At 37.2% G+C, this 16088-nt stretch overlaps 1 protein-coding gene across 1 annotated transcript in view; it reads right to left on the reverse strand.

Moving 5' to 3' along the window:
* NRXN1 (neurexin 1) overlaps positions 1 to 16088 on the reverse strand; it is a 1261405-nt gene that overhangs the window by 794865 nt on the left and 450452 nt on the right. The window contains exons 6-7 of the mRNA XM_006159011.3: positions 2232 to 2533; positions 152 to 175 (exon numbers count right to left, since the gene is read on the reverse strand). Coding sequence (XP_006159073.1) covers positions 152 to 175; positions 2232 to 2533 — 326 coding nt within the window. The remainder of the gene's footprint in view (positions 1 to 151; positions 176 to 2231; positions 2534 to 16088) is intronic.

Consider the following 16088-nt stretch of genomic DNA (forward strand, 5'->3'; position numbering starts at 1 on the left):
AAGAAGGAGGTCAAAGTAAGCAGAAGAGTACCAACCGCAGTTCCTCTTTTGTTAATGATGTCTACAGTTAAAAGAAAGAAAGAAAACACACGGCAAACCCAAAATAAGAAACAATTAGAATGATATCTACCGAACAATGTAGTTTGTTTACCATAGCGTGTCCAATGCCTGAGTGCTTTGTGGAGAAGGGGGGAGAAAGGAAATTAAAAACTGTGAACAGAATAACGATCGTTACTTAAAAAATATGATGGTCTCTACCATGTTAGTACATTTTTTGATTCAGGTAACGGTTAGTAGAATGAAACATTCCATGAATGACATGTTAGTTATTAAGCATGTTAGTAACATAGAAAAAGGGCAAAAAAATTTTACAAGAAAAAAGCAGACTAACAAATAGACCTCCCACAGAGGTAATATTTTTCCTGCCATTATTGTTCATAACTTGCTGCTAGACAGAAACAGACACATGGCAATGTTCCCTTTGTCTTCCTGAGTACATCTGAGAGACATTTTACAAGACTAAAAGGGATTCAAAGGCCTAAAGCTCATCAGCTGACCACTGCTGCTCTATGCCCATAATTAATCCCTCCCCCGCCCTGGCCCACCCCGGCCCCAGCAAATTAGTAGGAATTGGTTGGCATTGCCCTACTAAATTTTACAGCACACAAGGACTCCTCCTCAACTCCAAAACTTCCTTCGGTCATATTGATGGACTTTAGGGTCACAGTTTACTGCAATGAAACAAAGCAAAGATCCTGACACATAGAATGAGTAGAATGGGTTTGTTTTTAATCTGTCCTGCCACACATGCACCCCGGCTATACAGTTTCCTTTGAGCTACCAATTCGCAGTTTGGTTTGTAACCTGAGCAAAGGCAAATCTAGAAAGTGGGCTCCTCCAGCCCCACCCTTCCTTCTGTGCTTCTCTCAAATGAGCCTCCGGTCTCTTGGTGAGTATCTGAGAGAACAAATAAAAAAAGGAAAACCAAAGAGACAGACTTATAGGAAAGGAAACCTGTGGTCTTTGGCGATACGGATGGTGGGGAACCATCTCCTGCTACAGGTGTGAAGCATGCAGGACCCCTCCCATGTTAGGAAGGCATCTGAGAGGTCTTTGGGGGTTCTAAAGAATCTTTTCATTTTGCTTATTTTCCTCAGCTACACTAAAGCTACAGTCCTAATGTTTGGGTTTGCTTCTCTAGCTCAGATAGTTTAAGACTTTCAGAAGCAGGAGAGAAAAGGTTAGACAGTTAACAGCTCAGAAAGAGAGGGCTGTTTTAGTAAAGGAAAACCAGAGACAATCCGGTCATTCTGCGCAACTGTTCAGAGAAACAACAAATACGTTAAGGATATTAGTTTTAGATCAGCACAAACCGCAAAAATATTAGTCACTGTCAACACTTAACAAAATGATACATTGTAATATAAAATTTCAAATAATAATCAAAACTTAAAACGTTCAGTATGTAAATGCACTCTATTCACTTTCACCTGTACATATACTGTGATGATATGTTTTAATTAAAAACAGACAGTATATGTAGATCATCGAGTATAAAAAAGAATTCATATTCTCCTTGGATACAGACTCTTGAAGGAACTTTTTAAAAATACAATTAAATAGAAATGGGCACCTAGAATATGAATTGGCCTCTCCAAAGTCATCTGGGTTTAACTTAAAGAGTCTGTACTAAAAATAAAAGTATCATCATAAACAGACTCTTCAGGAGATACATAATCTGTCTTCCCTCGGGGATTTCCTTGTCCCCATTTTGGGAGTGGGAGTGGGGAGAGAGCAGGGATTGATACAATCCCAAATCCCAAACATGGTTTTATTATTATTTTACTACAAAAAAGGAACTGTGATTTAATGACCCCAATGTGCATGCTTCCAAGTGATCACCATGAAAATTATAATTTAAAATCAAACAAACAAAAAACCAAAAACACAACAAAATCACACACATCACAGGAAGGGCAGGTCGCAGGGATACCCTTGCAGCCCTCTGGGAAATTGTCATATGTCGCTGTATCAAAATAGCCTTTGGGCCCCCAGAACTTTCTAGATATGCCCCTGCTCAAGTATGGCAGGAAGATTCCTCTCAGAAGAAAAACCTAATTTGTAAGCGACTCTGAGGAGCCCTGTATCGTGTTGTTAGGGTTTTCAAGTACCACACACACAGCTGTAGCGAGAAACAAAGCCAGTTACTCTCTTATCCACTGCGCTGTTACCTGACGCAGATTCCTGGTGACTTTCACATCATGCCAGGCATTATCATTAAACTTTCCATTCACGGGCTCCACTAGTGCTTCAAAGGCCCCTGATCCCAAATTAATGACCAGAGAGACAGCTCCATTTTTCAGGGCAAGATTGACATAATCAGCCGACTTCCCGGTGTGAAGCATCAGTCCATTCCTCTGAAGGGTTTTAAAGGACAGAGTTATTTCATCGCTGCTGCTTTGAATGGGGTTTTGAGACAAGTCGTAGCAGAAGTATTCAGATCCCTTGAAAGTGGCAATATATTCTTCTTTTCCTAGAGAAAAACAGAGAGATACATGCATAAGCAAAGTTATACATTATGCAAATCAGCAGATCTTGACAGAAACAATAACTAATCAGCCTCAAATAAACTCTGCCTAATTGACATTCATAAAAAGTGCCTGTGAAAGAGTCAAACAGTACTGTAGATGGCAGTATATTTTTAATAAACCTTCTTACTAGTGGGTTATCAACTACGGTAGCTAAAACTGACATTCTTGAAAATTCAATTAATTTTTAAGTATCGCTGCAAGAGCTGTGATCAGAAAAAGCAGCTCTGTGATATCTCTCGGGCATGAATCAGGCACCATCAATGCATATTGGATGGTTCCACTCTGCTGGCAACAATGGATTCCAGCATGTTTGCAGCATTCTCTCCGTCCAACTGAGGCGTATTTTAATTTTCAGCGAGACAGTTCTATTCAAAGATCTTTCTCAATGAAGAGCCAAATATTTTCATCACTGAGAGACCATAACAAATTATTGGGTGAGGGCAAGAGAAGGGAAAAACCAGAATGTGGTCTGAGAGTAAGTAGATCTCATATAAAGCATGCACATTTTTCATCCCTGCATGCAGGGAGCAGTGACAGGGAGTCTGATGGAGTCATCTGGGTTGTTGATTCATTCCCTGGTCTCATCAAGCAGATGTTAGGGCTGGCTTTTATGAGATTGGTGAGAATTCTGGCACATCATCGGGAGATAGCATGTAAATGAAGTCTTAATATTTCCACACTCTCGGTCTTTTCCATATTCAGGCATTAGAATGCAGACCTCACAAGATGCTAGACAGATTAAACAGAAATGTGGCTATTTGGAAAGAGCAGTCTTCCTTGGATAAAATGGGTTTAACCAAAGGAAAAGTGTAAGCCAAAATTCACTTGATTTCCTAGGCAATGAAGATACTGTGCCAAGAAAAATGAGATGGTATGGCCTGGAATCAGCTTCCCACAAGCTACAAACATAAAATCCAAAATAGTACTAAAGGAACTTAATCTGTTCCACTGGTAAAACAGCATAGCTGTTATGCCCACAGGAGGATTTTGATTCTTCTCCTGGCAATACCTTCTCACTTCAGGACCACTCCTATTTGACAGTCAAATAACACTTGTGTGAGAATCAGAGGTCGGATCAAGGTTTCAACTCGTCAGTCCCAGATGACCTAACTTTCTAGAAATAGAAACTGCCGTAAGTGTTGAGAAGTAGGTAAATCATTGGGGTGAGTAGAACAGTGAGCACCTAAGGACCTCCATGAAGCATTGAGCTCTACAAGAACAGTCACTAGTTACTAGGTAACTATTAGTGAAGGCTAGCAGTCAGGCCAGCTGACCACATTCTGCGTAAGAGTTATAGGAAGAGCAACTCAGTCTGACTAGTGGGTCTCTCCCACTCATACGTGCAAAATATTAGCAGGGCATCTATCAAGGGTTACACTGAATACTAGTCTTTAGAGAGAACTGAGTGAACACAGCAGACCTACTTCTTGTCTCAGAAACTTAACAGTCTAGATATCTACTTCCCTGGTCAGTACGTTACGGCAAGTGGTTCACAGCTAAACTGGGCACCAGCACACGAATCTTACTGTTAAACTGAGGAGAAAAAGGCAGTTCAAAATGTAAGTTTGGAGCCTAGCCTGGACATTTGCTAAATGTTACTGGTGGCAAGTACGCATATTTAAAAATTTCAGTTTCTGAAATGTACCTCTAAATTACAATTTCTGAACGTGGTTAGTAAAAACAACCTTTCAGCACAGGTATGAGGATAAATTGAGATACTATGGGTAGACATCTGGCCAAGTTGATGAACTGATGAGGAATTGCAGATATCTTCCTCCTTGCCTACCTAATGTGATAAATGGTCTAAAACAAAGAACATAGGCCAAATTTGATTGTGAAATGTAGAGTATTCTTCTTAAGAAAAAAATAGGATGAGGATTTCTACTATGAACATTTTCATTCAATACTGTACTTAACACCATAGCCGATAAATGAAACAGGAAAAAAAAATGATCACTACAAAGATAAATGAAGAAAATAATGTCATATAAGCAAATAAGATTTCATAAATTGAAAAACACAAATAATCCAAAAAACTATTGGGCTTAATAAAATATTTTAGAAAGACTGCAAGGTTCTATGTACTGGGGACAATTGATATTTAAAAATACATGCAGAGATCTTTAGCTTCAATAAGATTCCAATAAAAATAGTAATAAAATTTTTAAATGAGTGTTAGAAGTTGATTCTACAAGTTCTATGGGACAAAGACCCCAACATAAGCAAGATACAATAGAGAAGGAAGATGAAGACTTGCTTGTGTGAAGATGGACATTCATTATACAATTTTGACAATTAAGAGAATACTTAGTATCATAAAAGAATAAAAAAAATCAGTCATACTTAAAATACTATGCATACATGAAAAATGTTTATATTAAGTCAGAAAACATTTCTATTTCATATTATTCAACAAAGGACTACAATCCAGAATATATCAAGTGCTCAAATGAATCAATAGAAAAATATGGGGAAAATAAATAAAGGAAATGCTTAGCAACTTCACAGAAAAAGAGATGCATATGGCCTATGACTAAATGAAAAGATGCTTAATTCTATTAGCACTCAGGGAAAGATTTTTAAAAAAGTATGTTCAAACAAAATTTCATAGATACATAATTAAAATAAATTAAAAGAAAAATTCCAAAATTTGGTGAAGCTCTTGACAGGCATTCTTGTTTATTGCTAATGAGAATGCTGATAAAGTGCCAATTGACCAACCGTAATATGCTCTATTTGACAATATGCAATCCCATGGGAATTTTACATAGTATAAATAACTTAGCACCTCAGTCCTTAAAATACAATTACCATAATCAATACAAATTACATTCTCCGATTCCTTTCGACTCACTTCTCGTTGCTTTAATTACTAGATTGTAGGTCGCCAAGAGATCCTGGCTCATATATATAGAACATATGGTGAGATTCACTTATTTAAAGATATTTGCAACATTTACAAATATCCACTGAATAGCTCTCTAAGCGATAGGAAGTTTTAGACATCCTTCTCAAGTCCAACACTGTAACTTACATTAGGAAGGATATGAGGCCTATGGAGTTTAAATGACTATCCAGGTCGTAAAATATGCCATTAACAGGAACAGGAGTAGAATTCAGCTTCCTGAACACTAATCCAGTTTCTGTCTGATACGCCATGCCACCTGTACGTCAAAAGGAAATGATGTACCAGGTCTTTAAAAAATTTGTGGAAAACATGCACTATGAAAAAAGAAAATGCATGAATTTCAAAACATTTTCCAATTCCTACTTTAACTCGATTTTTTCACAAGCATTTGAAGTCCCCTTGTGTAGAATTCTTAAGGCAAGAAAAAATGAGCAAATAAGCACCGTTAGTGAAGATGTGTCTTAGTAAGGAAACAAGAATTATGTTCCATCTAGTCAGCGTAGGAAGGTAGGGAAGGGCCTGCTGTGGTGGTGGTGCAGGTGGGAGGGCTGAATTTATAGGAAGATTGTATTTCTTCAAATGTTTTGCTTTCCTTCAGTTTCTGTGCCACACCACATGCAGATTCCAAGCAGCACAGTTATTTGTGTGTTCCTGTTGAACACTTTAAGCACAGGTGGATACTCACTTTAAAATACAAGTCCCAAATACCTTGTGGACTTCTAAAGTGTATTAAAACAATAAAAATGAAGAAGATATCAGACCCACAATAATGTGTATATCAACAAATACTTATACAGAAAGAACGGATACAAATCAATAATTTTAAAAAACCTAGACAGATTGATAGGACAAAATAGACAAATGCTTGAATAGCTACTCCATGATAAAAAGTGTCCATACAAAAATGTTCTAACTTCATTAGTCTTTGGATAAATGCAAGTTAAATCCATAATAAAGTAACACTAAATTACACCAAAATGAATACAGTGAAAAAGACAAAAAAAATACTAAGTATCAGTGAGCACGTAGAACAACTGGAACTCTCTCACGCATTGCTGTTGGGAACTACCTTATGAGGTATTTTTTTGCATTTTCTTTCTTTTTTTTTGTGAGGTTTTTGCTATAGGGCGTGTGCGCTTGCCAGAACAACAGAGAGAGATAGAAAGACAGAAACTGAGAAATCACCCCCAGGGGGGATGGCCACGCTGTAATCCCTCTCCTCCATTCTCCTCTTGGGATCTTGAGCATGCACACACACGTGCCCAGCGTGAGTTTAAAAAACCGGGTCCCGGGACCTGAACCATGGTCGACTACATGGAAGTCCAGTGACATAGTCATTACGCTAAATACTGGTCCCCTTGGCATTATCTTTTAAAGGAAAACATGCCTACCCTATGACCCAGCAATTCCATTCATACTATGCATATATTCAAAAAATGAATACATAAATCATCAGAGTAACACACCAGAATGTCTAGTATGTTTATAATAGTACTCCACATAATAACCTCAAACTGAACCTGGCTGAAATCCAAGTGATTTTAGAATGGATAAATGGGGTATATGTCATACAATGAAATATACTAATCAGCATTGAGAATACATGATTTACAACTACAAGCAGAAATAATAATAACGTCCAGTGAAAAAATCACCAGACACAGAGGAACATACTTCTGATGCCATTTATATAAAATTTCAAAAAATAAGCAAAAATACTCACTGCTAATCTATGCTATTGTAAAATAAGATCACAGCTACCAATGGCAGAGATAGAAAAGGGACTAGTGAGGAGAACTTCTGTATATTACTAATGTTCTCCTCTTGGTTTGGGTGTTGGTTATGTCTGGGCTCAGTGTAGAAAAAAATTCACGCGCATTTATGAATGCAAAAACCTTATAAGTAAAAACAATCCTGTACATTTATAACATGCACACTTCTCAGAATACATAATGTATTCCAATAAAAGTTTAAATAATCTGGACGACTAAGCACAAAATAAATTAATCTGATGAACGATTTATTCCTGCTTAATAGGATGACATAAGCAAGACACTACACTAATTAATGCTAACATTATTAGTGAAAACTAAATAATAGTAATAATTTCAATTGGCCCACTTAAAAACTTTTAATGCATATTAGTGTATCTTAATAAAATTTACTCTGGAAAGCAACCTCATAAGATTTAGAAAAATTATATAGGCTGCATGGTATAATTATAATTCTTTGAAGGCTTACTCTAAATGTGTTCATTTATGCATAGAAGTCAAAATGAAAAAGGACTGTGTATTTATTTAATTTTATTAATTTTTAGAGATTTTTGCCTTAAGGTGCATGCACTTGCCAGAGAGAGAGAGATACAGCAAGAGGTAAATTGAAATATCACTCCCCAGAGAGAATGACCATGCTGCAAACTCTTCTCTCCCATTCTCCTCCCAGGATCTTGGGCATGCACACACATGCACCTGGTGTGAGTTTCAAGCCACTGGGACCAGGACTCGAACTGTGGTCAACCATGTGAGAGCCCAGAGACATAACCACTATGCCAACTATTGGCCCCAAAACTACTGTAAATCACATAAATGTTACGATAGAATTGTAGGAAAAATTAAAAATAAACTTAAAAATTTTGGAGCATTTATCTAATATTCTATAGTAATTTCTTTTCTGTGGCTATGCTGTGGGGGAGGAGATCTAAGAGACTGCCATTAGATTTTAGTCCTATTAGGTTTCCATCACTCCTTAACTTAGATGAAAAAAATACAGTTCTTGGTCATCTAAATTTCTAAGGGAAAGCTCAATGAAAGAATTAGAATTCTATAAATTCCTGATATGCTGACAGAATGAACTGATTTTATTCAAGTTAAATATGATAATTGTAAATCTCTTTCTCTCTCTTTCTAAGAGGTATTTGCCAAAGGGGAGGTGCACACATCAGAGAGAGATACAGAGACAGTGAGAGGGCAGGTGAGAAATCACCACCCTCCCCACTGGGGGTGGGGGAGGAATGGCCAGCCGCAATCCCTTTTCCTCCAATCTCCTCCTGGGGTCTGGGGCACGTACACACACATGCACCCAGTATGAGTTCAAACCACTGGGCCTGGAACTCAAACTGCAGTCAGCCATGTGGCAGCCCAGCAATGTAATCACTATGCCTTCTACTGACCCCTCTTAATTCTCTTGATTACCAGAATCAGCCATATGAACAAATAAGCATAAGCAGAAAACGTGACTCTCCTGCCAGAGCAGGAAAGCATATAATGCAAACGTTTTGGAGGACGTGAATCAACGGAGTGATGAAGACATTCAGAAAAGCCCACGTGAGCATGATTGCAGTCATGAAAGCACGTAGAAGGGTGGTATGGTCTTCTGCTTTAGTGCTGGCCAGCTCACACCTGTCCTCATACTCAGGCAATATGGAATGTCTCTGTGTATTCACTGAGATGATAAAACACTTTCACATTATGTAAGATTAAAAAAAGAAGAAAAAAAACTCTCTAAAGAAAAGATTTAAGGGATATAACGTGGCCGAATCTTCAAATATCAGGAAGGATGCCCGTTAAAAGAGTCATTCCACTCTGTATGACATCAGGGACATAAATAGAATCAAAGCAAAGAAGCTATAAAAATATATCCCAATACAATGACGATTTTCTCAGAAAATTACCCATAGATGGCATATTCCATTTGATATACAGAAACAGTTTCTCATCAGAGAAAGGACTTGAACATAACTGAACCACCCAATAGGATATTATGAAAAGTGTTCAAACCTTGGAGGTGGACCCAACACAGGCCTTCCTTTCAACAGCAAGAATCAATGATTTCTACTTTATAGAAAGGAATGGTAGACAAAAATAGGTCAAATGACTTTAAGTTTTCACAGAAACCAATACTTAAGACTGTGCTCTTTCCATTACTTGTTGGGGTATAATCTCATTAATTTAATCCTAGGCTCTGGCACCTTCCAAGTTTACTGAACTTCTTCACCAAATAAACAATCTGTAAGGAAATCACTCTGCGTTTAAGGACAAGGATGTCCGTGGGCAGGGAGGATCTCACTGACCCCACCTGCGAGAACAATATCAAGACATTTTCCTAAGCCAAGACACTGGCCTACGTTATGATTTGTGATTCCTTGTTTTTCATGTCTGTATGCATATGTATATATATATACGTATGTATATATATGTGTGTGTGTATGTGTGTGTATAAATATCTATACCTATATATAGATATATAGATATAGATATAGATTATCCCAAAATATAAAGTTTATAAGGTTTCACTACAACCATGTAACTAAGATTGGGTTCAACACAAACTAGAAATCAATATATGAAAAAAAAATGAATGATAGCATAAAAAGATATTTGAGAGATCTGCTTCATTTGTTTTCCTGCTCTAGAAGTCAAATACACAAGAATATAGTGCCCAAAATATCCTTCCTTGACTAAACAAAGGTACACACTAGAAGGTTACACTCTTAAATTAAGTAGTAAATCTGGTCGTCTCTGACTATAAAGATAAAACAAATTCAAAAAAACACAGAATAGGGAGCCTGCCTATTGTAATTCATGTGAGATTAAATCCTCAGTCTCAGGAAAATAACATCACTTCATTGGCCATAACCCTGTGTAATTCAGGAATTAAAACCATCAATGTATTTCTATAAGAATGAATACTATTACTTAAAAGGGAGAGTAATTTACCCCTTCCTCAGATTTTCTGCCTGACATAAGATTGTAAACATTTTGAAATCCCCAAATATGATTCGATATACATGAAATCAGAAGCTAACTTCTATTGTCTTCCTGCAAGAAATCAAGATTTATAAAATATTAATTCTTCAAGGTTTTGTTCACTTTAGGAAGACCTTATGGCAACCATTCCAGAAATAAATTGCCAAGATTCCATCAAATAAACCAAGAGAAGAGCAGAGCTTGATGATATACTTGAGGCCATTATTATAAAAGCTAAAGACTTAGATATCATTTAGGCCAAGTCCCTCATTTATTAGATTAACAGTATGAGGACTCAACAGAAAAAAATCATGGTCACATAACTAATTAGGGGAGAATTAGAATACAGTTTTGTCCTCTCCATTCTAGTACCAGACTCTTCTTTATTCCTCAGACATTAGTTTAAAATGAGTCTGGAATTCATAATCAAAAACTAAATGCAACTTAAACTTAAGCACAGTTTTCCCAAAGAAAATAGGACAGGGGCCAAAACTCTAATGCAATAATTTTTTGGTCCTATTAAGCAACTGATTTGCATTTGTTTACATAATGGCAGGTGCTGAAACCAAACAGGCCTCTAGGCCTGACTGGACCGATGGCCACTCAATTCTGCATGAATCACGTCACATGTGGGGAATGTAATGGGCATGCATCCCAGCATTCACTAGGTGTACAATATCGCAATATCTGGGCCTGCGGAATTCAAGCTCAAGTCTCAACAACTGAATCTATTTTATAACAAGTATATTCAAGAAAATCATTAATAAAATTAAAATAAAAATATAACTTAGCAAATACAAACTTTACAAAGATTCTCTGCAATAACCTAAGGATTTTCTGGGTGTCTATTAACGATTACTTCATAAAGAAGTAATTTATAAAAAAATACAGATATATTCAGAGCAGATTTATAGGTATTTGTAGTTATAAACAATCCTCATTTATAAAATGAGTATGGAGTAAATAATTTCCTACATAAAAACATCTTGTTAGGAACTGTCAGGAAATACATAATGCATAACTTTTCTATTTAACTGAGTTGAAAAGAGTAGCCAATTTATGTTTCTTTCTCTCTTGAAATCAGTGTAAGGTTGTCTCTTAAGTTATTCTCATATTTTGGCCATGTGGTAAATGGCTCCAAAAAGGAATGTGATTATTTTATTTACTTTATTTTTTAAAAGAATTATTTATTTTATTTATTTACTCACTTATTTTAATTTGACCAATGAGAGACACGGAGAAAGAGAGAGAGAAAGTGAGAAAGCAAGCCACTAGGTTCAAGACTTGAACTGTAGTTGGCCATGTGGGAATGTCTAGCAACTTAGCCACCATGCCACCTGCTGGCCCTTTCTGAGAGATTTTTGCTATAGGGACATGGGCTCATTGGAGAAACAAAGAGACAGAAAGCAAGAAATCATCCCCCAGGAGGGATGGCCACACCTCAATCCCTTCTCCTCCACTCTCCTCTTGGGATCTTGGGCACAAAAGCACACGTGTCCGGCGTGAGTTTAAGCCGCCAGGTCCAGGATTAGGATCACAGTGGACTACATGGGAGTCCAGTGACGTAGCCATTATGCCATTTGCTGGTCCCAGCAAAATTGATTTTTAAAAATAATATTCTCTTGGCACTTGCTAATCAAACCATAGTCTGGGGAAAGTACCATCAGCATCAACTGGAACTTGTATGAAATTCATAATGTCAGGACTCTTCTCCAATTTACTGATGCAAAATCCGTATTGTAACAAGATCTTCCAGACGCCCCTATTGTACACTGAAATGTGTGAGTCTTACCAGCAACAGATGCTAATATTGTTGTAATTTAGTATGACTTTTATGGACTGTAAGGATTTTTGTGTTTATCACATTTGAGTCAAGTACAAAAGACAAAATAATATTGTTATCATTGCACATTTTTTAAGGAATAAATATCTAGATGAGTTACTTTGTATCTTTTGATTAGAAATGGACCTTGGATAAAAAAGAAGAAGAATCAGAGAGACTTGTAGATGTATCAAATATTTACTATGCATCCCTAGCAAGAAGTCCAGCCTTTAAACGACTGGAGGTAATCTCTGAATTCTTATTCTCAGCATGTTTCACCTTCAGGCAATAGTACAGTAGAATCTACGTGAGTTTGGAAACTTAGTACTTCTCTTCTGTTTAAATCTAAAAGCTGTATTTCTCCCAGTCCAGTCTAACAAGTCATTAATAGTGAATATACTTAATAAGGTTCATGCAACTGCATTTATGGTTCTCTGCAGAAAGACCTTTGTTCATGCATTGCTGCAACTAAAAGCAAACTATAACACATTCTAGATGTGACCTGACTCAATGACAACTAATGAGTCTGGTCTGCCACATTTCCACTTATTATACTGAAGTCAACTTGAGACATTTTAAAATGAATATCACCTAGCAATGAAAAAAATGTACACCAAAAAGTCAAAATCTACTTTGTTGAAAATAGAATGGTAATTCCTTAAACAGAAAGAAAGAAAAAAAAAAGAAAGAGAACTAAAACTATCATGATATCTTCATCATCTTAAGTAGAGAGGTAGTAAATACGTATGTGATGAGCATAATGAAGAATTATGCTGCGATGGGAAGGAATAAACTTCTGTAACTCCATCTGTATCTCTGCTTTTAGGGAGGTTTGACCAACCAAAAATTTAGGTTTATTTTATCACTTAGACTAACTGCTAACTTATTATTAAATTAATGCAAAGTAGCATGTCAATATACTAAAATCAGTATAATTTAGGAATATTTGGATTGTAGAATACCACTCTTTTCATCTAGGGGAAGAAGGGAAGGGATGCTGGAAAACCATAGCTTACCTAAAATCAAAAGAGCATTGAATCCAAGGTGAAATATGTAAAGTACAGGGACCGGCAGGTGATGTGCTGGTTAAGGTACTGGACACTCCCACATGGCCAACCACATTTCGTGTCTCACACCTGGTGACTTGCTTTCACACTTTCTCTCTCTGTGTGTGTGAGTGTGTGTGTCTATCTGTCTCTTTGTGGTCAAATTAAAATAAAATGAATGAATAAAATAAAAAAAAACTCCTAAAACACACATACACACACATGTAAAGTATCTAGAACTGAAATTGGCATTGGGAGAGGATTAATATTCATTCAGACATTGGGACCAGCAGATGGTGTTATGGTTACATTGCTGGACTCCCATGCAGTCAACCGCAGTTTGAATCCCGGACCCCATTTCTTAAACTCACACTAAGCTCATGTGCTTGTATGCCCAAGATTCCGAGAGGAAAATAGAAGAGAAAGAACTGCAGTGTGGTCATCCCTCCTGGGGGATGATTTCTTGCTTTCTCTCTCTCTCTCTTTCTTTCTGGCGAGTACATGCATCCTATAGCAAAAACCTCTCAAAAAAAAAAAAAACACCTCAAAAAAAAAAAAAAAAAAAAAAACTCAAGAGGAAAATGGAGGAGAAGAGATTGTGGTGTGGCCAACCCCCATGGGGGTTGATTTCACACTTTCTGTCTCTGTCTCTATTTCACTAGTGAGAGCACACACCCTATAGAATGAATCTCTCTTAAAAAGAAAATTCATTCAGACATTGTTAATTCCAAAATTACACATTAGATGTCTAAAATTTAGAGCACTACTCTACGCATTAGAAATATATTAGTAAAGAAGGCCATTAGGGTTTTCTCTTCTTCAGACCAATGGGGGAAAGATAACCATGAATGGGTAAATATCAAATGTGATACTTTTGTTTAAAAGAGTACAGTAGAGTGGCAAAGACTAAGACAGAGTGATTAATGTAGCTGACTATGGAAGTTCTTTCAGAAGATGATCTTTAGGGATCAGCATGCAGCATGGTGGTTAAGGAGCTGGATTCAAGTGTGGCTGGCCACTATTTGAGTCCCCGAACTGGTGGCTTGAAACTCACACCGCGTGCATGTGTGTGTGTGTGCCCAAAATCCCAGAGAGAGAATGAAGGAGAAGAGATTGTGGAATGGCTGATTTCTGACCTTCCCTCTCACTGTCTCTTTCTCTCTGGCAAGCACATGTGACCTATGGCAAAAACCTTAAAAATGAACCTCCCAAAAAATGAAATTTGATTTGAGACTTGTATGCTGAGGAATTGCTTGTGAAATCTGGGCAAAAAAAGTATTCCAAGAAGAAAGAACTAGAAGTGCAACTTTCTAAAATGAGAAAAATCTTTTTTTTTTCCCCCAAAATAAAAACAAAACACCAGTGAGCACTGAGTACAGTAGAACTGCAGCAGTGTGGAATCAGATATCAGATAAGATCAAAGTTGTGGAAGGGAGTAAGGTCAAGTAGGGCCTTTTAAATTTTGGTCAACTTTTGGATTGTATCCCATATACAATGGGAAACCACTGGAGTGGTCTCTGGGTAGTGACACGATTTGATTTATATTCGAGAAAGATACATGTGGCTGCGGTGAGAATGAGCTGTGTCGATAAGGTGAGCAGTAGCAGTGAGATGAACACTTATGAGGTAATAAACCATAGGACCATAGGCCACAGAGTCATATACACCTGGGTTCAAATCCCACTCTCCCACTGTGCTTGGATACAGAATTGATTGCCTTAAAGACTTAGTTTACTTATCAGTAAATAGAGGCAATGATATTAGCATCTATCTCACAGAGTAGCCATAAGGATTAAATAATGCAATGTATGTATAAATTTATTAAAGATTTCAATCCATGAAATATATTTGTGGGATGTAAACATGACAGAATATGTTTATATATTTACTCAGTCACTATTTTCAAATATACTCAGTAACTTTTCCCCCTATTTCTTGATAATATCTTTGGCAAAATCATTGGATTTCTGGTTATTTTTAGTTATTAAAAACTTAGGTTAGGGGCCAGCAGGTGGCATAGTGGTTAAGGCATTGGACTCTACAGTGGCCAACAATCTGAGTCACAGACCCAGTAGCTTGTACATCACAGTGTGAGAGTGTGTGTGTGTGTGTGTTTGTGAGTGTGTATGCCCCAAATCCTAACATCAGGATGCACAATCCTTCGTTGTAGATGATTTCTCACTTTCCCTCTGTCTTTCTTTCTCTCTCCATGAGCACCCTTACCCTATGGCAAAAATCTAAAAAAAAAAAAATCCAAAAAACAAAAAATAACTCAGGTTAATTTAAAAGTTTAAATTAAGATTTTATTTCAATTTCTTTTTCCCTTATTTTTCTTTTCTTTTCTTTTTTAGTATAATTAAACTGATTTATGATGAAAACTGGTGTTGGTGTGTCAGTGATGGGAGGCCACAGACAAAGATTGATTCCCCAACCCTAGAGACACCAGCACTTTCCCTCCAGAGACCACTACTCCCTCCATGCCTGTCTTTCTCCTGAGGCTGCCTTATCTCAATTTCATCCATCATCTTTCATAGCTTTGGGTTGAGGTGTGTGTGTTGGGGGTACAGTATGGCTCTAGGCACCTTATTACCAACCCTCCTTTAGACCAGTTTATCAAAACAGAGCTGATTTGGGGAAGAGAAAAGGACAGTAATTCATTTTGTAGTTTCGTTTCTGCTGATTTTGCTGGTCCAGCTTCAATGACTTCTTATACCCCCCCTGTAGTAGACTCTCAAGTGTTCTCTGGATCCTCTTCTTTGCAATTAACAAACATGAGAATGAGAGAGCAAGAGATTTGTCAACTCAGTGTGTTTCAACCCCCAGCTCTGACTTTCACTCAACATCTGACAGCTTCTAGTAGTGTAATCAATTCCCTGGGCCAGCAAGTAGCCTTCCTGTGAGTGATGCTGGACAGATGGTTTAAACTCATCTTAAATAGGGTGTCTGCTTGACCCAGAGAATCTCAGGCATCCTGGC

This window comes from Tupaia chinensis, unplaced genomic scaffold, assembly GCF_000334495.1.
Source record: "Tupaia chinensis unplaced genomic scaffold, TupChi_1.0 Scaffold000622_1, whole genome shotgun sequence".
In the NCBI taxonomy this organism is placed as follows: domain Eukaryota; kingdom Metazoa; phylum Chordata; class Mammalia; order Scandentia; family Tupaiidae; genus Tupaia; species Tupaia belangeri.